Below are 27912 nucleotides of genomic sequence, written 5' to 3' on the forward strand. Positions count from 1 at the left end.
CCTTGAACATTATTTTCATATAAAACCATACCTTTAATTCGAATTTCGTAATTCGAAATGATTTCAGAGTCCTGGCATACAAAAATATTCAATAAATCGTAATAAAGTACACTATTTCATGAGCCAGTCATTGAAAATTGTGACAGATTTTTCTTAAAACATCATAAATTACTTTTTTTAAGCTAATAAAAATAATCCTGAGTTTTCATGACCCATTAACACACACGGAATCGGAAATTTCGTTAACAAAATTAATGAAAATAAAAATTTTCAAAATTTTAATATTTCTCCCCCATACATTTCATATTTCGAATTTTTTTTCGATTTTCGGTCCCATGAAATTCGTATTAACGGGGATTTACTGTAATACAGAATTGTGCACATCGGTTTTTATTATTATACATCTCATGTGTATTTCTTAGTGGCGAAGGGTGGAAGTAGACTGTTAAGATCTGACATAAATATTACACACTAAACTTTATCAGTCATACGTATTTATTTTCATCGAACTAAAACTACAAATTTTAGATAGTGTTGGATGGTTTTTAAAATTCAATTAAACCCTGTCCCGCGTCTATTATCGATTTACGATATTTTATAAACGAATATCTTATAGATAATTTTTATCTATTATGGTTTGGCTTAGGCAGGGCTGAAAGAATTTTAAAAAACTAACTAACACCATCCGTAATATGTATTCTTAATTCAACGAAAACAAATAAGTATGACTGAAAGTGTGCACTATTGTTGTCGGATCATCCTTAGAATAAGTACCTAATCTATTGTAGTTAAGTTTGATTGATTTTTAAAAACCAACTAGCACCGTCTGCAATTTGTATTCTTAGTTCGATGAAAACAAATAAAAATTCTAATGGATTTAAATTTTGTACTATTCCATTTGAGTAATTTTTTGCGACCCGGGTCTCGTCTTTCGGCATCTTCAGGCACTGTGTATACAAACAAATAAGTATGACTGACAAAGTTTAGTGTGCACTATTTATGTTGGATCTTAACAGCATATCTCCACCCCTCGCCACTGATATTTCTGTTATTTAAGTAATGACAAAAAAATCCATTCTTCAAAACAATCCTGTTACATTAAAAAATATTTACAATTTTTTAGAAGATAAAAAATCCAGTATAGTATTTAGTTATCATTTACGTAAACAAAACAACAAAAAAAAATGCGCAAAACATTTTTGTACATTTTTGAGAATGAAAATCAATGAATTTGTAACTAGGTGAATATCTTTTAGTAAACACCGTATGGGGAAAATATAGAAAGATTATTTGACATAGTTTCCGAGAAACGAAAGTTCGGAGCATACCTGACGGATCAGAGTTCCCGAAGACATTGCTAAATGAAGAATCGGAGACAAAAGTATTGTTTTGCTGGGCAGGCTGAGTGTGATTGTTTCCGAAGCCATTCGTATTGTTGCTCATCCATGGGGGCTGGCTGGACGCGGGTGGAGCGCCCATCGGGGCAGGTGCTGTTAACATCATAAAAAATGATTACATAATGTTAAGCAATTTGAAACATAACAAAGAACTTCAAGTGTATGACGTATTTCTTACTAGCAAAGAAGAAAATAGCTATTAACAATGCATTTAGTATCAAACTTCCATAAAAATAAATAAGTGATTTCAGAAGATTACGTTTGAATTGAATAGTCTTAGAATATTGTTTGTTTCATTCTACAAATGAGTATCTTATGCCGGGTACTCATTTACGAGCCGTAACTGTGACCATTACATATACAGTAACCAGTATGGATGCCAAATAATTAGTACACGAATAAATAATTAATTCACATGTAGAGTTGGTTACTGTATCTGGAATGGTTACAGTTACGGGTCAATAATGAGTACCCGGCTTTAGAAGCAAAAGGGCGTCTCCCCATTTTTGAAACGCATAGTAGCCATTCTCTGTTTGAATATTACATATTATAAAGTTTTTGTTTGAAATTTAAACAATGGATTAAGTTTTTCAGTAATTTATACATGTCGATGCGTATGTAGGTGAAGGAGAGAAGCTCTTCTGCTTTCTTAACTTAATATTAATTTGTCAATTTAGTTACATTTGTCTGAATAGTTGGACTGTTAACAATTTTTATCTATTCGCTTAAAGTGTTTCACAAGGCAATTACAATTCTTACTTCCAAACATGTCTGCGAAAGGATTTCCCAGCTGAAGTAGATCGTCGGATGCTTTGGTACCCTGGCCATCCACTTGGGTGGCTGGAGGGGATCCGAAGAGGTCCACGATGGACTGCTGTTGAGCCGGGGGAGCTCCGGAACTCAGGAATGGATTAGTCGCCATGGCTGCACTATTTGTAGGCGATTGTACCTTCGACTGAAAAGGTTACACAATATAATAAATTGGCGATTGTGGCTACTTTCAAAAGTAACAAAAATGGTCTGACTCTCATATAAAACTTCCATAATCGCAATAAAAATATGATTTTAGACAACTTCCTAGTTGGAACAAAAGCTAAATACTCTCAGAGGGCTGTGGGAGGAAAAAATAGACTAGTATCTCATGACTTAGATATTCATTCACTCGTACGGCAGCAGGGTGTCGGTGACAGCATAAAGATATACATTAACAAAAGTACAGTTACAATGACACAAAATCACATTGTCAGCACTGCATGGGCACTGGTAAAATCTCAACCCAAACCAGCGCATTTTCATCAACTTGGTGGATAGCAGAGTTTTCCGGGGATACACACAGGGCTCAGGTCGGCATCAAAATTAATATAATCATCCAATGATACTCAAGTTGCCGCCAAAATGGAACCGAAGATAGTAACATCTTCCGGCAGGGTTTATTAACTATATTAATAAATGAATATCATTATCTTATATAGAACACCTGAATGTGGCGCACCTTTGCTTTCCGATTATTTAAAATTGTATTGAGATCCAAAATTATGTAAAGGTAATGTTTTAAGCGTCTATTTGAAATTAGTATGAGAATAGAATATGCGGTGAAATACCTTGTACTGATTGAGGACGGCTTCCTCTTCAGCCAGCGCCTGTTGTTTGAGCACGTCATCGATGAAGGCGGCCTGGCTCCCGTTGGTGGGGTGCTGATCCAGCCTCGTGGAGGCAGCGGCACTGCCAAATGAACTGCCAGTAGAGGATAGAGCACCCATACCATTTGCCACATTCTTTTGCGCACTTTACCATTTCAATTTTAAAATTTGAAACACGGGTGTGTATGTAAAATTATCAAGATTAATTTGCGTCGCAAAATCATGTGAAATAGTCGGGCGGGGCGGAGGTTGGGATCAGTCCACGGAGGTCAGGGGGATACGGAATGAAATGATAGAAAATCAAGTAACAAAATGTGTGCCGATAAAAGCATTAATAGAATGTGTGTAATTGATTTTATCGTGGACGGTTGTGCAAATCATGCAAATCAAAAAAGGATGTAAGAAAATTAAACGAGGAGCGTGTGGCGGTTAGTAATCAGTCATTGATGAATTTTAAGACGGACACATTTTTTAAATTTTGAAAGCATTCGTTACAAAAATCGGCATACACGGAAGTTACGTCGGGAAAGGTCAGGGAACGGAAGGTAAAACACAAAACAAAAACAGAAATCAATATAACTCCTCTAAAAATACATCAAAATATACACAAAATAAAAAAGTCCTATTATATATCAGATTGACCCACAATATTGTGATGTGCAAATAAAAATTATGAAAAATTAAAAAAAGGCCATTGATACAAACAATATTGAACTGAATGGTAAATAATAATAATCATGCAGTTTCTGTAAGCGTAACGCTGTGTGCATTTTTGATTTCAATGTTTTTTTAGTGCTTTTAACAACAAAAAAATATACATGGGACGATTTTTGGATATGGAAAATAATCAACACTCAAAACGGATGACGAAAAATACAAAGGATTAGAACATACACGAAAATCAATCAAAAGTATCGCACAATTCCATGAACGAGCAAAATCATTGCCTTAGTAATGAAGATAACTAAAAATAAAATAAGCAATGATTAACAAATGGTCGTTAGATTCATGGAATAAGAATCAAACAAATACATTGAATGAGTACAGGCAGAACAGACGATCTTGAATGATTTACATAAAGCAGTGAAAAAATCAAGAAAATCTATTCATTGATTTTAACTTTTTTTTTCAAAAGAAAAAGAATCATAGTCCATGGAGTGTAAAAAAATGTACAATAATGAACAATTTACTGACATGGAAACATGTTTTAGATTCAATTTCAAAGATAATATTTAACATTCGGTAATAAATAGTATACAAATGTATATTATTGAATTACAAAAATTCTATAATTTGATACCTAATGAGTGTGGCATTAAATTGTAGCCATTAAAACGAATTATCATACTGAAACTACAATGATAAGTAAATGTGATTATTATTATCACTTTCAAATGGTCATTTGAAGTTAATTTTCATTATATTATTATTAAAAATATAATACAACAATAAGAGCTATATTAAATAATAATAAATTATTGATAAGAGTGTTTATTTGATCCCACTTTTGGTTTATTATCAGGTATTGCTTCATTATATTAATTTTAAAGCAAATCTTTTATTAAACTTTCATAAAAAAAAATCGTGAAAGACAATAGGTATCTCCTGTGATTACAATAATATTATTATATTATTTTAGAATGAAAATTATGATAATATTACAACATCTAAAAAAAGTTGTAGTTTCAATTGGCTTGACAAATCTTTGCAAATCAAAGTACTTTTAGAGTGTTTAGATAAATATTATTGCTTGAGATGTACCTAGCTGTCTGTGTGGGGGTGTTGGCAGCGGAGCCCTTCTTGCCCTCCAGGGCATTAAGATGTCCTTCCAGAGCATCGAGCAGGCTGCTCGGTGCCTTGGTGAGGTCGGGAATATCACCTTTGTCGATTCCGACATTCTCCGCAACCTGGCACAGATATTTCAAATTTACAAATACACAAATACTTATTATTATAAACGGTCAAATCTTTTATTTGGCTGTAATAAAAGTGTTCTATAAAGCAGAACAATAAAACATAATATGGCAATTTGGAGATCTGATAAGTTTGACTTCTCATTTTAAGTGCATGGCATGGTACTGAATACCTTTAAGACAGCAAAATATGTAAACTTGTAAGATATTGTGGCATCAAAAAAGTGCTGTAGTTGCAAGAAGCGCAGAACACAGCGTCGGGCCAAGGGAAATAGTGGGACCCTGTGCTTACTCTATGCTTCAAAGCTGGAATATACTATTTCACGAATAATACAAATGGTACTGAATTACCTTAAGAAATTCGCCGACGCGATCCATGCGAATGAGGAACTTTTTGTAGAGATCGAGCGCATCACGGCACTGCTTCTTATTCATATCAAAATACTTTTCGAGTAGATTGATAATGCCGTCATTGTAGCAGGCAAACAAACGGATTAGATCCCTAAATAACAACATGAAGCACATGTTGATGACTCCGTTGGTGAGATCATTTGACGTGCAGTCAAATTCCAACAGGGAGTCCAGCTGGGCCTGAAGGACCGGGAGGGTCTTCAGCAGCTTCTCCGCATTCATTGTGCGCAGGGATCCTTCCTCCTTCCTGAAAAAGTAACATAACATAATCACTACAAATTATAGTATAGACTATAGATAATTTGATTATCACGTACAAAACCAATCTAACCAAAGAAATTATTCTTACATTCCTAAAAATCGCACATTAAATCATTGTAATCATCAGTACCTACAACTATACGTGAATCGTCGCCTTAAATGTATTAGAAGATTTTAATATACTTAATATAAGCCATTCTTTATCAAAGTTACAACAGTTGAAGTACCTATAAAGTTTTGGAGGAGCTGTTCAGAAGAAATTTTTGAGAATTATGTATGTTGAAGTATTGAAGCTGCGTGGATTCTTTCTATGGCTTTATCCAACTGTGTTTCTCTCAGGCGTGTGTACATACAGTTGTTAAAAAAATCAGAAAACATCTTTATTTGGCTACTATTATTTCCGACTAATATGTGATGTAAACAATGTTTTATCTATATATCCCTCGTAAGAAATTGGAAGAATCGGTTGTTTATTCTCCCAAAGTGCAGAAGAATTCGAATAAGAGGGTGATAAATATTTACTCAAATTGGTACAGACATTGATATATTTCACATACGTGCCTGATTTAGCTGGACGATGTTTTATACATTCTCAAAATAGGGTTTATTTGGACCACAACGTGTACTTCTTAGTACTTACACATAGTTTGGTATCTTTTTATCACACTATGTTACATACTTATTCTGCTTTACTGTCATTATTTCTTATGTTCACACATTGTATTAAATCAATTTTAATGGCTATGTGGGTACTCATCGTGATCTCATCAAGTGTTATAGTCTATTTAAATATGTTACATTTTAAGAGCTTAAGTTTTAAAACATACATTGTAAAACCATGTTTAGTCTTAACTTATACCTACTTATATAATTTCAAATGAACCCATACTTTGTAACAAAAGGTAGACCATAGTGTCTGCACACACCCCGAGAGTATTGACCTCTCATGCAAAGAGGTGACTCGCAAAATATTGAAGTTATATTGTACTTTAGTAAATATTGAACTTATTTGAGAGTTAGTAGAAATCAAACTTTTCCCACACTGCTCACATCTCATGTAACAGTACAAATAGGCAGAGGTGAGTTTTTGGGTGCGTTAAATAAAATAAATGCTGATATAATTCAAAAGGATCTTACCCTCGTTTGACTTTGCAGAAGTCAAAGGCAACGGTTCTGTAAGACAGAGCTTTCTCATTCAGGTATTTGGCATACCGCCTGATGAACGGTGACATATCATATCCTGGAATCATCAACAATATTATTAGACGGAGTTCATTAAAATTTGTGTGCCATGTATAATAATAAATAAAAAAACAAATCATGCAATCACACAAATAGAAGGGTGAAAATAAGTAAAAGGAAAATCAAAAGAGGTAGGTATTTGTGTAAGTACATTGTACATCTCAGTTAGTTTAAGGAACTGGAAAAATTGAAAATTACTTTCAATTATTTATTGTCACATTAATAATTATATTATTCATATAAAATCTAGAACTTCTCAGGCTTCTAGGGTCGTCAGCCCATTGTGAGCCACATGATTCTATTATTATAATTATGCATTAGTGGAAAAAACAAACACATGTTAGTCAATCTTCTACTGCTGATGAACAATCTTTAAATAATACACAATACATTAATGTCACTAATAATAATTTCTCAATAAATGCTGAATCATTTCACCTCAAAAGTAACACAAAAGCACACTTTATTAAATAAATTAAGATATTAGATTTTCTATCCCATTTAAAACATTTAAACATCAAGTTATCTTTCAGTCGCCATAATACATATAGGAAAAGATGTCATAGCCTTTCTTCAGGAATTGTATATTTTTATTATATTACTTATGTCACCTTCTTTCATGGCGTTTTTTGTAATTCAACTGTCTCTTGAATAATAAATCGAAGGGAATGTTCACACACATCGATTTAAGTTGTTTGTGTATTTTAGATGAAAACGCCAAACTTAATTCAGTAACTAAAACAACAACACTCCGTGGCACACGACAATCAATTATGTAATTGCACACGAGTCGAAACAAGTTTGACATGCCGATGCGAGTTGTTACCACCTTGGTTAGGTACTGTAGGCAACCAGTACACTAGAATGATGTTTCACTGTTGAATCGACTAAAAGAATGAACAGAAACTTCGTTCAATTCAATTTACAAGTTGATCAACTTGATTGAAATCTGATTCCCTCTTATCAATTAACTTTCAACTGTCATTCAACATACCTACAGTTGAATGACAAAAATCGCAAAGTGAGAAGCCAACACTAGTGACAATATTCATGAAATGTCAGTCACTGCTGATTTCATCATGATGTTAGATTACAACAATGCCATCACCATGTGATGTATGAGGTAATTAATATTCACTAAATTAACCACCCTTCGGAGATTAGTCCGAAACTTGCTTTTAACAGTCTTATAACAAGGAGTAACTACAATGTAAGCAAGTATCAATAAAACATGCTATTTACATAGTATTATAAATGTCTAAAATTAGCTTAATAAGGTGTGTAACAAATATTTCATCTGGTCCCAAATTCAGAGAAATCATGGCTCAGGTAACATTTTGCGCCAGGACTGGTAAATGGGGGCATTCCGACCTCATCATTATTTCTCGAAATTTAACATTTGATAATTTAAAGACAAAATATATTTACTCTTTCAATATTGATCTGTAAAATATAAACCATTCTCCACCCAAGTTGTAGACTATTGGATTTACCCTAACATAGGTTGCAGTATCAAGCCCTTGATCAGCATGTTCCATCATTGTCCAACCCAAAATTATTGTTAATACTATGTTTACATTTAAACTAGGTAATTAATTATGATTAACATACATAGGTTTAGTGATGTGGTTAAAAAATAAGCTTACAGTATTAGTGCAGTGTTAGAATAAACAGGTGATAATAGTGCTTGTTGAATGAGAAACTAGATGATCTACGTAGAGTATTGTAAAAATAATGGTTCTGGGACTCACCAATGCGTGCACCGACAGCACCTTTGGGGAGTGGAAAAAGAAGAAAACGATCATGTAAGAACACAGAGAAAATACAATATAACATAGCAGTACAGTTTAACATTAATCCAAAGCGATTCATCGTTTAGATGTTTATTTAACAAAATTTTAATAAAACATTTTTTTGGTTTATTTTTATGCAGTGCCAAAAAATGGGAGTGTCCAAATAATACACCAATGAATAGTGTGACAAGATTGATTATAATTGGCCAATTTCACAGTCATATCATGTGCCTGTTGTCAAAACATGATATGGACAGATTCCAACATAATGACAGGATGATTTTCATACCTGTTATGCAATGCGACTGTTAACTTTGCGCTCACGAAAGGCAAAGAATAATTTAATGTGACTTTAATAATATAAACGCTTATATATCTGAGAGTAGGGATAATATGGGAAGTTTACCATAACACATTATAAATATTACTGCAAAAAATATAATATTTTTTTTACATTAATTAATTTCTTAAGTACAATAATATCATGTTCCATTATTGTAATGCTGTAAATTTAAGTTTAAATAAATGGTTATTTATGTTAGTCTTATAAGAATGAAAAAGACATTTGAGTAAGTTTCTTCGAATGGTATAAGCTTTTGTAGAAAGTCAGATTGGAAGGTATGATGGCAAGAAAAAAAGCTTTTATCAGACAGCCTTCAGATGTGACAAGAATCGGACAGCATTTAAATTCATGTCGAGACAATATAATATACTTACATGTGAACATTTCACTCTTTAAATTTTAAAAGTAAGAATATAATATGAGATTGAATGCTATAAACAAGAGTTATTTGAAGCCAGCTTTGCTCAACTGTATCAAGTTTCTGTATTAAATCTACATTTGGATTTACATAGAAACTTATAAACTTTATAACTCACTACATTGAAGTTTTCCATACGTGATAAGCACCTCACGTCAAAATTCTGAAAGGAATTTTAATACGCCTTGGAATACGCCGAGATGGAATGTAAAATTATAACATAAATGAAAAATGTAAGCCCAGAGGCAGTTTTCCAACTCACCAAAAATGTCTGGTTAATTACGATAAAGCCCAAAAATTGGCACCTGCTTTTACCAACCTAATATTAATCAACCATCACCGCCTTGCATATTACTAAAACCAATAACAACGATTCTATCGAGGAGTTATACCTATAATCAAAGCGATTTAGAATCAATGAAGATTTTATCAATAACTTAAAACCACCTAAAAATCAATGCGAAGAAAATGAACCAAAGTAATTTTATTCATCAGTTAAAGTTTAGGTGTAAAATTATCTCTCCATAACACTTGTAAAAATATCTATATCATATTAAACTATTTTCATATCAGAAAGCAGGATACTATGTCTAATCTTTTTTTGTATTATCAAATTTAATAACGCCTATTCTGTTGACATTTTTTAAAACAATAGAAGTACTAAATAATCTGTCCTCCTACTCACTTATTGTTATCAAATCAACACAATATTATTGTTATCTATCACCATAATATAAAATTATTGATAACATAAGCTATCATCTAAAACATGTTAGTAGCTATTTAATTAAGTCAGTTTTGTTATTAATTAACTTACAACCTACGGCTGAATTCAAAAGCACTTACTACTAATTAGCCTGATAGCTCGAATAAGGAATGTACCGTACCTACTTAGTTAGACTGTACTAAAAATAACAAGAATAAGGGGCAGGTATACCTTGAACTCCGCTCTTGTCGAGAAAATTGCTAAGTTGAAAACTTGAATTACTCGAAGCCAGGTACTGTGTGAAGCGCTGTGGACAAAGAAAATTAAAGATTAGTAAACAGATAAAAATATACTAGAAATCAATAAAGACATTTATTATTAAGTATATTGTATTTTTTGGCATACGAATAAGTCTCGCCTGACTAGATTTTTTTTGACAAAATACATTTAAAGTAAACTGTCACAGGACCGTTCTGATACCGTATGATTTTTGAACGGCGGAATTACGCGACAGTGCAAAACTACGGACAGAAAAGAGTGGATGCAACTAGGGAATGTCATCGGCCCCAGTAATGAATGATATTGATATGTAAAATGTCAGAAAATAGTCTGAAGTTCAAGATGGGCGGGCGATATCAAACAATACACATACGTGAATATAAGATTTCAAACAATAAACAAAGACCAGGCTGAAACGACAACGATGAAACCAAGATTGTAGCCGTATACAAATAATCATTCTGCCAATAGTAACAAAATAACTTAAACTGATAAAATACAGCGTGAAATGTAGATTAAGTTACTGTAGTGCAAATGTTTACAGCAATTTTCCACGTTCAAGAACATTTTCTAACTGAAAATAATAACATTTTTAAGTCCCACTCTATAAAGGGTTCAATGGAGTGCTAACGAGAAAAGGTCTCTAGGTATACTTAATACTGTCAAAAAAATATCTCGATTCTCTAATGTTTTGCTAGACGCTAAATAAGTTATATTACTTTTTGTGATGGTTGGTAATTCCCATTGTTTATTCAGATTTCGAACAGTGGATAATGGGACACTGGTAAACCCCAATAAGTGATAGTGATCACTGTCACACTTTCTCTACGAGATGGCCATCCTAAATTGATTAATGATTGCATTATTAATACCTAACGTAATCATAAATAATTGACAAGTCAAGATTTCTAGCCTAAAAAAATCACAAACAGCAATGAAGTACATCACAAATAATTAATACGAGCACCAACTTCTCAAATGGTTTTTGTTGAGAAGTTGTGAGGAAAAGCCGAATTGGCAAGAACAAATTGCCGAGTATTACTTATTAACGGTACCTACTCTTAATAGTGTGAAAGTATGTAGCATTAGTAATCTTTTCGCTTATTAATTATTTACTTCCATCCCATGGGTGGACTTCGCCACTGATAGGTAGGTACATGGTGTATATTGTATTGACAATGAATACCGCTTTTAATAGAGTGGAATCTTGAATAAAAAAAAATAATATATTATGTAAAACATGTAGGTAGATAGGTAACTTACGTATATATGCATAGTATTAATAATATACTTACTGAGACAGAGATAATGCACTGATAAGCAAAAATTAAATTAAGAATATCAATATGACATAATATAGTTGTCGGAACTCGGAATCGATGACACGATATTATCAAACACGAACATCTTATTGTTTATGATATGTCAATATTGAATAGCTTAATAATCTAGAATCGATGGGGATTGGCAACGTTTTGGTCTATGAAAATTTGAAAATTTGTGGACTTGTATAATATCATGTTGCATAACACGAAAAAGACAGTGCGATAGTCTAATACCGAAAGTGAAATAATAATAATATGTCGGAAGTGTACATGTATATCCACTATTACTCATCTCGTATTATATCGATCATGAATATAAAAATAAAGTAATTTTAGCAAAATAACATAAAGTCGACACAATCTACATTGAAAATAAAAAGCCAAATCCAAATGAATGTGCATACAATTATTCTATTGGATATAATATAGGTATTACAATATAGTATTAACAGTTCACTTGCAATTTGCAATATTATTTGGTAAATAAATACGTAGTAAACAAACCGGGATATTACATAAATTATGAAAAAGTTTTTGACTAGGTAACATTAAAAAAATATTTTTTTCTTTATGCTTCGAAACATCGTACATACAGTGTATATTATTATAAATCTACACGAGTATACATGCTGTAAAGTAATGCATTCTGGGATTATAATAGAGTTGTTTACAATTTTCGTGGAACATTTCTCTATTTCCGTTATATCGATCTTGTTCGAAATACAAATTCCGCGAACGCGATGCCTCTCATGTGGAAAATGGAGAACATCTCCTCTCCGAAAGATCCTGTAATTGGCTCTACAACACATAAAAACATTCAATTCAATGCGCAAAACATCGGCGCCTGTACACCTAAATCCTCTTGAGAATTTTGAAAATGGAAGGAATTAATATTAAAAAAAAATGAGGTAGATAAAAAACAAAATAAAACACTTCGTATTTTGTTTTTATGCGCATCAGCAATTTCAACGATTATGTACATGCTCCAAATTTGAATGTTATATTATGTTTTTGAAATATTGAAAACGGAGTGGGTTTTGTTATACTTGAAAGATTCATAAAAGCTTTTGTTTTATTTAATAAAAGGATCAAAACAAAAAATATTCTAATCAGAAAGTTCGATCGTTCGAACGTTAACAACTCGCTTCATCTCCGTAAAATGTATGACGATGTCTGATAATGGCCTTTGTACATACACATAAGATCCTCTTCGCCTTAATTTGCTCGAATTTCCGATATTGAATATCGGAAAACCGTGCGCATAATACTAACCACGAGCTTTCCGGCAAAGCTTTTTCAAACAGCCAGCGTTTAGAATTGTTTATCAAAGAGAACAATATAAATGTTAGGTGTATTACCTACCATGAGAGCCTTTCGGTGCGTTCTAATGGATAATCTACGAAAACGAAATTATAATAATTTGTAACAGAAAAGGCAGAATGATGAATTATGTATGTATTGTGTTTTATTCACTACCAAACGAAACCGATGATAATCAATGTGTAATCACAGGGTTGTAGAATATTCATGAGAACCAAAAATTATTAACAAGTAGAAAAGTACCTACTTATAAATGGTATACAAACACTTAACTGGAAATAGACAAAAGAATAAGAGATATAATTCTAATTATCCGCTGGTTCATAAAGAGATAGAAAACGTCAGAAAGGTAGAATCGCTGAGTAGGCAAGATAGTTACGTTCTGCGATGCAATAATGCAAATGACCGAAATGAATGGAATCGTCTCGGAGATGACTTTTCCAGCAGTGGATCAATCTAGATTTATTACATTATACATTTCAAGTAAATACTTATACTTGATGACTGTTGTGCAGACGAAACACACGTCGTAATAATAATTAATTCATACGTGGTAGATATAAAGTTGTATTGTAATATATAAAATAATATCTGTAAATTGTCCCATCTGCTACGACCTCATTTTCTAATACTATTGAAACGATTTCCATTTTCCAATCAGACATTTTTAATACTACGTATACATCATATAATATACATTATAAATACCAATGCCTTATTTAAATAAATTCATATTTAATAATATATACAGTAAAAATATCTTTATACGTGTTAAAGTAAATTATATCAATAATTATAAGAAAATACGCTTCGACTGAAAAGAAAATCTTTCAACGAAATGTGCGTAGGAAAAAATACATAAGCACCTTTATATATATATAAGCTGTTTCTGGGTCGCTTGATTGATGATTCTAAATTCGAAAGACATCTTCCAAATGAAAAATATTTTCGGTGTATGTACGCCAAAAAGGGAGAGACCGTAAATGCCTAAACTATCAAAAAGCTTTATACAGGATTTCGTATGACAGCTATTCATTATCAGTAGTAGGTAAGCCTGCACGAGATCAGTGGAATTAAAATGTCATATACACATAATGAACATGCAACAGTTTCTGTGCAATTATAACTAGATTAAAATACGAAAACGTTAAGATAATACGACAATAATTATTATTAGAAGGTAATATAATCACATTTTAGGGTTAACTGAGCAGCGTTGCCAACTTTTTCAGCGTTTTTCTTGCCAGATCTAGCATTTTTCGGTAGGCATCTAGCTTGCAAAAAAATACATGTAGCTTATGGCGTTTTTATTAACGTTTTTTGATGCCTTCAACATCTGTTTTAAATGTGGTTGTGAAAATGAGCTAGATATTTAGTTTACTTATTCAGATATTTAATGAAGGTAGGTCGGTACTTGAGAAATAAAACAACACAATGAAACAATATGAATATTCTTAGCTTTATAGTAATATAATGGTATCAGATATTATAATGTAATCATTTATTGTAATGTGTGCTTAGGCATGTGGCATCGCATTGATGATTATCGGGGATTCCACTCTCTGGTATTACCTAATTATTACTTATCATAGGTTGTTAGATTAATTAATTATTTTTTGTCAATTTTGAAATGAGTTTCTGGGAGAATGTTTTTTTTGCTTTGATTTTTTTAAATAACTTGTTTTCGTACCCCGTCTGGCATTTTTTTTTTGTCAACGATAGTTGGCAACATTGAAACTGAGATATTATATACTTACTTCTTGACAGGCAGGCTCTAACTAGTGACTTGCTATTGGTTTTTAATTTATGTCTTACGTTTTATCTAAAGCTCCGATTAAAAAATGTATCAGTCTTAAATCAATACCACCCACTGTGCGAGACTGGCACCAAGCCAGCTGAGATATGGAAAATTTTGCCCGTACTTGTACGATTATAATGTACATACGTCGTACAACGTGGTAACAACGAAATAATGCTACATTTTGCTAGAACTGTTTTTATAAATATACATAATGTAATGTACATACAAAAAATATACTTGCTATTATCTGTTAGTATTAAAATATGAAGTTAAATGTCGTTAAAAGATCTAGATATAAAATCTATATATAAACTCAATCTGATATCCAAAAATAAAAGAAATGTAATTTACGTTTCATCGTGTTTACATAACATCTCCAGATATAAAGGAAACACGATACTGAATTTCCCGAGCATATTGAATTTTTAATATTGGTTCATGTTACGCATTCGGAGAAAAGCATACTAAGTAGGTGCTTATGCCGACTACGAGAGCCAACACAAGTTGAGCGCCATTAAATGGGCGCGATGCCTTTTCGTCCACCACACGTCAAGTGTTCACAACCCTTTGGGAACTAAACAGTGGCGTAATGAATGAGAAGTGCTCTTTAACGCTGTGTTAGATGTGAGGAACGGGCACTCTGTTTGTGAATGGCACACCATTTTTTTTTTCCATATTCGCATCTCATAATATGGAAACCAAGAATCCTAATATTTTCAATGGTCGGAATATTTTATGTTGAACGATATGTGCGAATTTATTTATATAGGTAGCGTGCGTGGATAATAGATCAATCATCGGTTACTTAATAATTAGACATAGAGAAACTAGATACATACACTGTAGGTACTAGTCAACTGTATGTTAGCCTTGAATCAGGTAACTACATAACCTATAGAGGCGAAAATAATAGGAAAAAAAACGATAGTTGAGTGTTTTCAATCCTTCGATTATATTTTAAATGCACAAAAGTCGCGTACATCATCCATCGTAAACAGCCGTATAGTATATTATACTTGGAATCGCATTCTATGCATATTAAAGCGTCCATAAACGACGCCTGTGATAAAATTTAAGGAAGAGATCATCTCGGAATATACATAAAAACTTTATGATGTGCGAGTCCAACACATTTCACATATTTTTCAATATCATTTTTATACATATCGCGCCTAACACGAGTCAAGATATTGATTTAAAATTTTTACATTACGTGTTAAGAAACCATTTTATTGAAATGGAAGAATGAACTATAAAATAACTAGATACTTACAGTTACCGAGTAAAACTATGTCTACATTTGATAATTTTATCTTCCAATTCACTTCAAGGTTCACTCAGGTTCAAAGTGTTTTACGCATCGCGTCAACTGTCTACCTTATACGTCAAATAGTTTACATTTTTTTACGGGAAGCATTGTTTTGTAATGCAGATTTTAATACAAAGCTGAAAAAATATACTATTATGAAATGAAGAAAAACTATAGTACACAGAACATTTTTCTTTCTAAATTTTCTTTCATTATTCTTTAAGAAGAATATTCAGTAAAAATCATGACCCGGTCTCTGTTGTATTGATGAAAAATATGGTCGGGGGAATTTTACCCCTCGATGGGGAGAGTAGATATACATTATTATAGGTAACGACCAAAAATCATTTCAAATAAATTGTACCACGAGGGAAACATTGTATTCTTTCTCTCTAACTAACTAGGTACGTACTTATACATAATAACAGTGGCGAAGACTCCATATTAGGCGATTATTTAAAGCTTTATATTATAATCACTTGATTATTTCATATTCAATAAAAATAGTTTAATTTGCCAACGACATATTATGTCGTATATGTAGGAATATATTATATACAGATAAAAAAAAAACAATCTGCAAAGGTTTAAAAAATATACCACAGCGCGTCATGTCTTGGCATAAATAAATGTCGGATTATTTGTAAAGGAATTGTGACATTTTTCGTATGGACTTTACTTCACGTAACCTCAGTCAGTCTATCGAATTGGATGAAATCTTGTAGGCTTCCATCGCAGAGCCTAAAACCTTCACGCATAATATTAAATAATTTCTATGACGTTTAATCGCATATTAATAAATACAGATTGTTTTTAAAAATAAAAATAAATTTTATCAAATGAGTTTTAATGTGTTTTGAAAAATACGTACTTAATTTAAATTCATCGCTCAATTTTATGTCATCAGTGAGTTTTTTAAGTTACATTGAATTAGCGTGTCGTTGTCGATTAGTGTGTACATATTCATAAGTAGTAATATCGTATTATCTTTTTATTTCTCTCAAGTATACCTGACAAGTGTGCTCTTTTTCTCAAATCTCCACATCATACCTCTTTCCAAAAGTCACCCTTCGCCACTGCTAAATAATGTTATATTATAAAGACTAAAGAGCTTGAAACCAAGACTGAACAATTCTATAGTAGGTATATACCGGAGACAAACGAATCATATTGATCCATAAGATATGAAGACGTTCTATCTCCTTCTATGTTACTTGGACCGCGTAAAGTAGACATCATCTTAGACGTCTTTGAGAAATGAATAAAACATGCGCAGCTATACTGTGTGCCTAGTATCTGTTTAGGTTGACTACTTTAGCTATAAACTTGGTGGGTATAGAAGGGGATTGTTTACAGTCAGCTCGAATTAGATGTAACAAGTTGAAAAATTACCTTGCACAAGAGAGTGAGCGATTTATAGAGTAGGTGTTTTTTTCTTAGTTTTTTAATAAGCGTAATGGATTCTACGAAGAAACAGTATCACATTTCATTAAGATACGGTGAATGGGTTAAAAACTATTAGTAAGCTATAGGAAATACAATTTGTCAGACCGGTCAATATTTACACAACGGTGCCTTTAATATTATTATCTAATTTAATCCACGAAGAGAATTTAGAGTCATCAACTTACACAGGAAACACATTAAAGTGGTAACGTTAGCAAAATAGGTTAGACAAATGAATGCGAATTTGCCAAACCCTTATTACAATGTAGATAGAATTCATATTTTAATCACATACAATACACAAAAACGTCCGGCTTAAAAAATCTCCCCTGACAATAAACCCCCGTAGAAAAAACCGCCTAGGCGTTAATTCCCCCATATGAATATTTATAAACTTTTTAAATAAAATTTCCTTACAAACCTACTAAAAAATAAAAATCTTATCCAAAGAATATTTGACACAACAAAATATGGATGCACATTTAAAATTATACCTACCAATACATAATTGCATTATGCACGTTTTAGAGATAGAGAGGGAGAAACGTTTATAACTTTTAAAATTATACTACTTGACACCCAATTAATTTATTCTGTTCTGACAAATATTTTTTTTGTATCCATTCTTTGTTGTGCTAGGGAAAATTTTTCACAAATTTTTCATAAACAAAGAATTTTCATTTTTTCATGGTTATTAACGGGGGGGTTATGAGTGTTTATCCAGGGGGTATTTGTCCTGCTGCCTAATCTGTATCTCGCATGAAGAAAGCGAAGCAAGTATCAGAAAAGCACAACAAAGCTGTAAAGACATCAACAGATAATAATAAATTGAGATATGCACACGTAGATATGCAGAGTTAATTTGTAACCATATTTGTGTCGCTAGACTTCAAAATCAGCCAAGTCCATAATAGATGAATAGGAGAAAAACAACTTTTTGTTTTCTCAAATACACAGTCACAAGGGTGAAAGTTTATATTATTTCGAGTATAGAATATTTAAAATTAATAAATTCCACATTTTGATAATGCAGAAATGTTAAAAAGCAGTAGTTCTACAGCAATTTACAAAAAATTCAAAAATACTTAAAGGTGGACTTAGCTGATTTTGAAATGTAGCAACACATTTGTCTATATTCACCGGCCTACGAAAAAATGAAATTTTCAAAAACCTTCCAGCAAAACTGGTCATTTACGAGCGCTCTATACTTTATGCTACGCCCATTAGTAACTCAAATGTTTAGTAAGCCAACATTTGGACCATGCACATGCTTTAAATTTTATTTTATTGATACATCAAAGAAACAAAATTAATTTTACGCATCGGGTAGAATTTGATTCCGTGCTCCATCGATCTGAGGAGGAAGGCGCTATAACCTCTACTTACTCCATAGACGAGGGTCAATACACTTACCTATATCCAAAATATTTTCTTTAGTTTAGTACAAGCGTCTTTTTCGTGATAAAATAAACCAAAAATGATTTGACTGTATATATTGTTATTCTCTCAAACAATAACATCATATACATATCTAAATCCATATACAAACCGTCAGCTGAATGCAGAACTATTCTAACTTACATTTGAATTTTTTACATTTGAGAGTGTTTTGAAACAACTTACTGAAATTATTTATTATCTTTATGGATAAATGGATGCATCATAGTTTAGTAGGATTATTATTGAAAAAAATGGTGCGTACACTTGTCCATATAAATAATAAATAACTGGAGTAGGCTGTTTCTTATTTTAAACAATATAACTTGGTTTTTGTTACTTTTTCCGAGTTTAAATGGGCGAGTCGAGCCGAGTTATGATGTTGGCAACTTCTGTGTGTACAGTATTATAGCATACAGACGACTCGAATGTAATAACATCCAAGTATTATGTTTTATATTATTATGACGAAATTCGTAGATTTGCACTTAAATTTAGTAATGGGGCTGTTAAAATAATACACCGTAAAACTGAAACCAGAGAAGACACTTATGACTTCAACCACCACCCCTTAATTGTTAAGATATACAGGAAATAACGAAATACATTTGGGAATTGTATTTTTGTACCCACATACAATTATATAATCCTAGTTGTTTCAGAGGAACGTCGTTCAATTTTGTTAAAAGACTCGCAATATCTATCATTCGATGCGTTTGATATGAAATCAATAATATAATGTTTTAGTACTTAGGTACCGATCGTTTTTACGAATAACTTAATGATGCCGATAAAAAAACCGTAAGCTTGGTAGTAATGGAATCGATTACAATATTACCCAAGAATAACCGAACAATCGAAACAGTAATTGGATTTTATACAATAAACTAAATGATTGCTTACATTACGGTATCATAGATTAGTAACTATATTTTATTATTTTGTTATAATTAGCAAGTGTCAATATTATCTATAATACCACAAACCCCAATCTCTCGTTTCAATCTTAAACGATTATAGGGAACGTAAGAATGTATTCCTAAAAAATAGAAATACATATATTAAGCCAGTGCAAATGCGACATGCCTTAAACTATTAAGGATAATAGACATGAGGTTGATAGAATTATGTAGGTATAATTGAAAATCTCTATACAAAACGGAGGCTTTCTCGACCACTGACTGTCAGTATAATTTAGGCTGACAATATTTCTTTGCATCCAAGGTGGGACAAGTCTACTTACCTATGCGGATTCAATTTACGATAATTTGACACAAATATTTAACCATGTAAGATTTCGTTAGACATGTGCATTTAATTATATATTATGCTTATTCAATGCTGAATAAATACAAAAGATTTAAATTTAATTTTCACTATTATAAAGAGTATATTAGGTATTTATTATTAAACAATATTCATAGCCTAGCAAAATCTCTATTTGATGTTTAAATTTCAAATTCAATTTATTTATTTTACATGTATATAAATACAGCGTAATGTGAGTAAATAATACAATAATAAACTAAGAAAAACATGGAATCACACAGGGTGAACTAGGTTGATATACCCTATCTTAAAAACTTATAAAACAACGTCCACCTAAATTCACCTTCACGTAAGTGGAATATATCAGTATCCGAAGTGATTTGATTAACATAGTTATAGTTATTAGTTTATAGTAAAAGAGAAAATTGAAAATAAAACAAACGTCGCGTTTAATTAGGAGTACTTAAATATAAGTTTTGAAACAGGGCTCATGTATAAAGTAGAGATGTATTGTTAATGTTACATTGATAATCATTATTAGGAACACACTGGATATATTCCTGTTTGAGTTGCACGAAACATTTCTACATTCAACATTAACCCACAATAATAATAATTGTATTGCTCATGTCAACCCATCAGGATATCAGAATATACGTAAATAAGGTAAATAAATTGTCGAATATAATAGACGAAATAATAAAAGGTACTTACGACAAGGGTATAAGTTTGCTTATTTAAAAAACGTGCTGTCGAGACCCACTTCACAATGACCGGGATAAAAATTTCCGATCTATTGTGAAAATACCATCAAGAAAATTATAGTAGGTACCTATATGCGAAAATGGAACAAAAGCCTTCTTTTATATGGCATGTATTTTAGTATATTATATAATATACTATATTCGAGTGAAACTGTGGAATATAAACCGACGACATTTTTGGCACCTATTCTGATATCAGAAGAATGCTTGATTTATATCTGTGTATGAATTTGCAACTGCAAATAGTACATGTTAGTACTAATTTAGAACGTCTACCTAAATTATTTTTCAACGCCCAACCGATTGTATTGCATGTTATGAAATGCGTTGAGCGAAATCCTTCATTTCATGTGCCGATTAAGCTGCATCAATCAATCCCTAATGTATGTCTAGTCAATCAAAAAGCTGAAAAGCACGCATACCGAAGAAGTTGGTACATAATATACATCGCTGGTTGTATTTTGGGATCAAATATGCGCCAACGAATGAATCAAACTCAGTCACAACTTGAGAGAATCTGAACTTCTAATCCGTGTACCGAATGACAAATTGAGCGTAGTTATGCACAAAGCAGCCAAGCCACAATTTTGAAAAAAATGAGTTATTGTGATTTCCATAATCGCACACGTTTGTTTTACGTTCTGCACAAATCAGCCAAGCTGCTGTCATACAAACATCTCATATAAATGCGTTTTAAAGATTTTGCAAATCGCAGAATATGACATTTTCGATTTGCATAAAGCAACCAAGCTGCTGTCATACAAAAATGTCATACAAAAGCGTTCTAAAATATGCAATATTAGTTTTGCAAAAAGCAGCCAAATGATAATATTATGTACTTACGTAAATTTTTAAAATCGCGACTGTAAGGTGTGTTTTTCTACATTCAATTAATAAACATTATTTTCTCAATTACATTATATGTTTTTCATTTTATTATATATAATATAATATACAGATTTTTCATATAAAAAATAGTGCCAGGCAGCTAAATATTGATGTATAATTTACAAGTTTTTCGAATTATTTTCAGAATTTTGAAATTCCCATAATAATTTAGTAGCTTAGAAGGCTATTTTTAAAGAAAATAATCAAAAATAAAGACTTTTCTTACAAAAATAAGAGATGGCTGCATTCTGCAAAATGCACATTCTAGAAAAAATCATTTTACTCAAAACACCTGGACTGATAAAACACCAAAATTTCATAGATTATATGCTTTTATCTCTTCAAAAGTTTTACAAAATCATATATATATATAATATCTATCATTGAAAAAGTATACACAGTATACAGAGGCTTTGCTGATTTAAAGAAACACAATTTACATAAAAGTGCTTCTATCTCTGTTTGAGGTTTGTGTGGCTCGGCTGCTTTGTGCATAACTATGCTCAATTATTGCAAACATGATATTAATGTCCGTTGAAAATAAGATCTTCGATCTAACTCAACGTGAATTTTACATTCCCTCATCGCCCTCGATCCTATCTCATACATAAGAAGGAATTGAAAACAAATCCCCGTGTCATCTTGTGACTGTCAGATGGTGGACTGTGTATTGTGGCATAAATGATGAATGCGAAATTTATATCAAAATACGTAAAACCTGTATTAAAATTTAAATTGATGTAAGCTTTTTACTCTTTTATTAAAATCATTTTACGACCCAGGGACCCAGGCAATATGTAAAAAATCAAACACTTAAATTTTCTAATTGTTGGTCAATTCTTTACTTGGAATAATGTAGAGTTTATGTTAGTAGGTACATATTATATAAACAGTAAGTAACTCTAACCTGTGACAGTGTAAATAATCAACTTACTGTTACAGATTAGAATTAGTAAGCCTACTAGTCCGGTGCGTAAAGCACTGATTTTTCATCCGGGGGCTCCGGGTTCGATTTGTAGTAAGGTCACAATATATATATATATATATATGGTTTTGATCGTTTCACTTCTATGACTACATTACCGTTTCGCTATTCTACTGTTATTGGGCCAAATAGCATATTATAGAGTTAATATAATATATTCTATTCTATAGAATTTGAATTTAAATTCCATAGAGTACCCTGAGTCGACAGTAATAATTTTCTTAATACATATGAAATTGCTCAAATATGTGTAGGTATTCTTGACATAATGAATTTATATGTTAATAATAGTGAGGATCCTCCCCCTGGCCAACGTCGGCGGTCCAAAGCCCGACTATTAGTGAAGGTTTCAGATTGATAACATTGTATGGAGACCCATGTTTCAAGTTTCAGACCGCCCCCAGATTTCAATAAAATGTAGTCATCGCATTCGCACCTATGAACCGAATTTCAAATATATATCCTGACCTACATAAAAACCTGGAAAAACGTTGCTATTTTTAGCTTTTTTTGTATAACAAAACGGTGTCCGCCACTTTCTAATGATTGCCGGCTTCTTAAATGAAAAATATATACAATATGTGAATACATCGTATACTTGATTGCTGGTCACTACCTTTTACAATTTATAGACTCAAAACGAGATTGTTCCAACCGGGTAGGGTTAGCTCGAATGTCAAAGAGTAGGTGAACCCGCCGTGTTACCCATTTCCCAACAAGGTTGAATCGTTCATTCCCCTTAAACTTACTTAAGCCTTGCAATTAATAACCCAGAAACCTCTCCCAGTTTACTTTTAGCGACATTTCGCTGGTTATAAATGACTGCGACCAGGCGTAGGTAGGCTGGCTTAAAACGTTATAATTTTCCATTACGTTAACAACAAAGAGAGGACTTTTAGATTAGACACATTTCACGCGGATCACCTTTTTCCACAATACACCTTGATAAGCTTTCCTATCGAATTTCAATGAATATTATTGTCGATTTAATAACAGCAATTTACCATACGGCCCTGCATGAGATTTTGAACTTAAAGATTTTGCCGTCAACTTCCATAACTACTGTTAACTGTCAATTCTCGGCAAAAAAACATCGATACAAAACACAATCGATAGTAATGTTAATGTATCATCAACATCAGCCAGTGTCGATCCACAGCTTGGTTACACAAGCCGTCCATATTTAGGGATATTTAAATGAAATCAAATGATTTTTCATAATCAATCATGCCCATCGAGAGTGGCGGACTATTTTCTTAATATCGCCCTACATGGTCTACAAATTCTCTGACAACTGTGGTACTCATTCCATATACTTTATATACGACCAGGACTGGTTTGATCCGCTTCAATAGTAAATTCCCAACTTATACAGAATACACATTCTTACAGTTATTCAAGCTACCAAATTGAAAGATACGTTATGTATTGAAGCCACTCTTTTTTCAAATACAACATTGTGAACACAACAAATTAATAATTCAAGATGTTCCCAATATCAAACATGGAATAAAAAGAATACGCGAATCAATTATAATAGAAAAAAAACGAATCAAAAATAATCTGATTTAAAAGAAAATTAGCCATAAAATAGAAATTTAAAAGCAAAATACATAGCGCATCACTAAACATGTCTACGTCTATACGAAGCGCATTGACCAAGCGTACAGCCCTCGGTATTTGTGCATGATAATCCTGGTACGAGGAAACAGTTTTCATCCAATGTAATTGACGGGTGCATTGGAATTCAATTTTTCCAGAATATTAGAATTGGAAACTATACCACGTGAACAAGCTACAAGAAAGTGAAAGGCTCTCCTTTTTTGTTCAAGAAATTATCAAAAATAAAATAGTCATATAAGTTGAAATAAATATGACAAAGAAAAGGATACAACTCTACAATCAATTAATTTTCCTAGTTGAGTACTTCAAGCTATATAAAATGACTAACATCTATCGACATCTTACATCACTTGTATACCTAAGTATCTAGTCAATATTAATAAAAATCACAATAGGTCTGCATACATAGCAATCAACATTTATATAGATACTTTCTTTTATTATCAAACCCTTCCTTTTATTATTTATATTATTCCAGTTTATAAATGACATTATTTTTCAGAAAAAGGTCCACAAGAGATACCCAAGAAAATTGCCAGTATATTCCAATACCGATTGTACAGCGGCTCAAGATCTCATTTGTCAAACTCAATCTACTTCAACATTCAGTCAGTGCGTTGGCGTAGGTTCTTCTTAATCCACTTACATTAGACTTTAATCCGTGTAGTAACTCCGTTTGTGGTTCAACAATTCAATCAAATTGATGATTATTCAAATGTTATCAACCGTTCTTGCTTCGGTTGGTCAAGCAATAATATATACTGGTTTGTTTAAGAATTATAATATCACAATAATCGATTTAAATACAAGACAAATCAATGCGAAATTGTGAGTTATCGGCATCTTTAGATAGAGCAGTTTTTAAACTAAGTTCGCATTTCTTCCCAGAGAGCTTTCTCAACGCATTATTTGAAGACCTGATAACTTTTATAAAATCACGTATCAAGACCAAAAGTTTATAAAATACTAAATTGCATGTTTTTTCCGAAATGGATAACGCCAGGTTTCTATTGATTTTATTACTTTGACATTAACAAACTACTTGAAAAGAGATTATTATGCTTAAAAACTAACAAATGACCTAATTCATAACTTTGTTTTCTTTTATGGCGTTAACTGTATATTCTTGGTAGAAATACCTACATTGTATTAAGTAATTAAAATAAAACACAACATGTAGTGTACAAGCAACTATATAATTACAAACAACTACAATATTATTGTGTTTTATTTTAATTAATATGCATAACTATCAACGTAATATTATTTTATCTTAATTTATTGCAATAAAATCAAATAGGCAGGTAGTGGAAGGACTGATTTTCTGGTATTGCGACCACGACAAAATCACTATGGAACGGTGTTGGTATCATTTGAAAGTAACGATATCAACACCTAAATGAGACGTCTGCACTTTTATAAGCATATGGCACCATTCTACCTGTCTTCTACTAACACCGACAAATCGTTATATTGTAGGTTTTGTTTCGGTATAATAACTACAATGATATTAATTTGAACTTTAGGTATTCTTTTTAAATGACTGTTTTCTTTACCAGTATGCTTAGTAAATAATAATACTGCCTAGTGAATATTTTGAAGATCAAGAATCGGCAATACTAAATATATATTGGAACTTGCTACTTACCCACAAGTTTCATTTTTAAAAAGGGACGAACCATCCTACGGCAGTGCCATTGGTAAAATTTACTGCAGTTTTAAATCGATTTATTATCAGGACTTAATTTTATTGAAAGACTCAATTAAAAATTATTGACTGACATCGAATTCATCGATCTTTAGCCGGCTCTCACATCTAAACTCGCCTTGTCTGCCGCACAGCCATAAATCAAAACTTTCAAGAACGTCGATCCGGTGTTGCATATGAAGTAAGCGCACATCTATCTAGCGACAGTCGCACGTAACCTTCGAAACGTATAAATATTTTGATGCGGCGATCGGCAAGCCGGTATAATATATAACTATATAACTAATTTGTAGGTGTTCGTTTGCGTCCTGGAGTCTTCGAAGCATGCAACTTGTCGATTGCGACACTAATGTTTTTTTCAAACTAAAAAGTCGCATTCGACCAATCTGCGGAGCTCCATTTGGCAACGTGTGTTTTGTTTCCACACGTTGCAGGCGAGACTAATTTTGATATGAGAGCCGGCTTAGTAACCCCGAGAACAAATATCATATAAGTCATAATGCGTTTCTCATATTTTGCATACGGATCTCTTTTCGGCGCCTGATCTACAATTCGCGCTTAAAAAATTATAACACTTTTATTGTTACGTAGTAAATTTAATTAGTGATGGAATGTCATGATTTCTAATTTTCAACATATATCAAACGACTTAAAAGTGTGTCGCCTATGGGAATAAAAATTTTGTTAGAGAAAGCTTCTGACAATGGATTTAATAACTATACATTGTAACTTTTAGTAATGTATTATAATGAACTTAATATCTACCCTTTCTCTAAGAGTGTGTTTTCAGCAAAACTTTACGCTAAGTTGGTGGAACCAAAACCTACGCGTGTGTGCAACATGACTACAACACTTCGACGTGGCGCCGAAATGCGAAAGGGTTGGGAGAACTTTCAGCGTGTGACCTTCGGCAACTTTGACTATTTTATAATTACATTTCGAAAATACTCTCTTCTTTCCAAACAATTATAAACAGCTTTCGGCATTGTGATCGTTTTATTAACCGCTGTGCAAATATATAGGAGCATAATAAAGGTACAACTTATCAATTGATTATAACATCGTGTGACATAGCAATCAAATAAATATAGTCACATTATTTTGTTGTCTCACAGTTGAATGACTTCCTCCTACAAACCCTCCAAAAATACAATTGTTTATTTTTATCCTTTAGGATCACCCCAAAATGTCGTTACTCGTATCGGTATCATAATATCGAAAGATACGTATCATATCGGTCAAAACGTATCAATATATCCGATTAGTTGACCTGTCAATTAATTATTATATGTATAGTAAATAAATATAGTAATAACAATAATTCAGTATAATAAGTGAGCGACTGTGGATCAAAGGAGTACAAATAAATACAAATAAAATAGGGTTTTTTACATCACCACATACCTATTTTATTTTCATAGCAACGCATAAGAAATTTAAATATTTTGGCCTCACTGTACCCTTTCAAACACTAATAAACATAGAGAAATATTACGGCATTTAGTCTTCAACTTTGACAATGACCGGCGCTTCGTTGGAGCATATTATTGCCACGGTATTTTAGCAGCCTTCCATGACGCTGGAAAAACAGGCAAGCGAAGTTGAAAATCTCCTTAGGCATCCTTAGCGGAACC

At 32.3% G+C, this 27912-nt stretch overlaps 1 protein-coding gene across 19 annotated transcripts in view; it reads right to left on the reverse strand.

Moving 5' to 3' along the window:
- lap (phosphatidylinositol-binding clathrin assembly protein lap) overlaps positions 1 to 27912 on the reverse strand; it is a 162046-nt gene that overhangs the window by 14699 nt on the left and 119435 nt on the right. For 12 of the 19 annotated variants that reach the window (XM_085957203.1, XM_085957214.1, XM_085957210.1 and 9 more), the window contains exons 3-10: positions 10356 to 10431; positions 8616 to 8636; positions 6760 to 6862; positions 5302 to 5608; positions 4799 to 4944; positions 2999 to 3182; positions 2157 to 2352; positions 1329 to 1490 (exon numbers count right to left, since the gene is read on the reverse strand). In XM_085957203.1, coding sequence (XP_085813329.1) covers positions 1329 to 1490; positions 2157 to 2352; positions 2999 to 3182; positions 4799 to 4944; positions 5302 to 5608; positions 6760 to 6862; positions 8616 to 8636; positions 10356 to 10431 — 1195 coding nt within the window. The remainder of the gene's footprint in view (positions 1 to 1328; positions 1491 to 2156; positions 2353 to 2998; positions 3183 to 4798; positions 4945 to 5301; positions 5609 to 6759; positions 6863 to 8615; positions 8637 to 10355; positions 10432 to 27912) is intronic. The other 7 variants (XM_085957215.1, XM_085957216.1, XM_085957217.1 and 4 more) reach the window with 2 other exon arrangements.

The sequence above is a fragment of the Rhyacophila brunnea genome, unplaced genomic scaffold, assembly GCF_057557595.1.
Source record: "Rhyacophila brunnea isolate RB1 unplaced genomic scaffold, BYU_Rbru_1.0 scaffold_6, whole genome shotgun sequence".
Taxonomy (NCBI): Eukaryota; Metazoa; Arthropoda; class Insecta; order Trichoptera; family Rhyacophilidae; genus Rhyacophila; species Rhyacophila brunnea.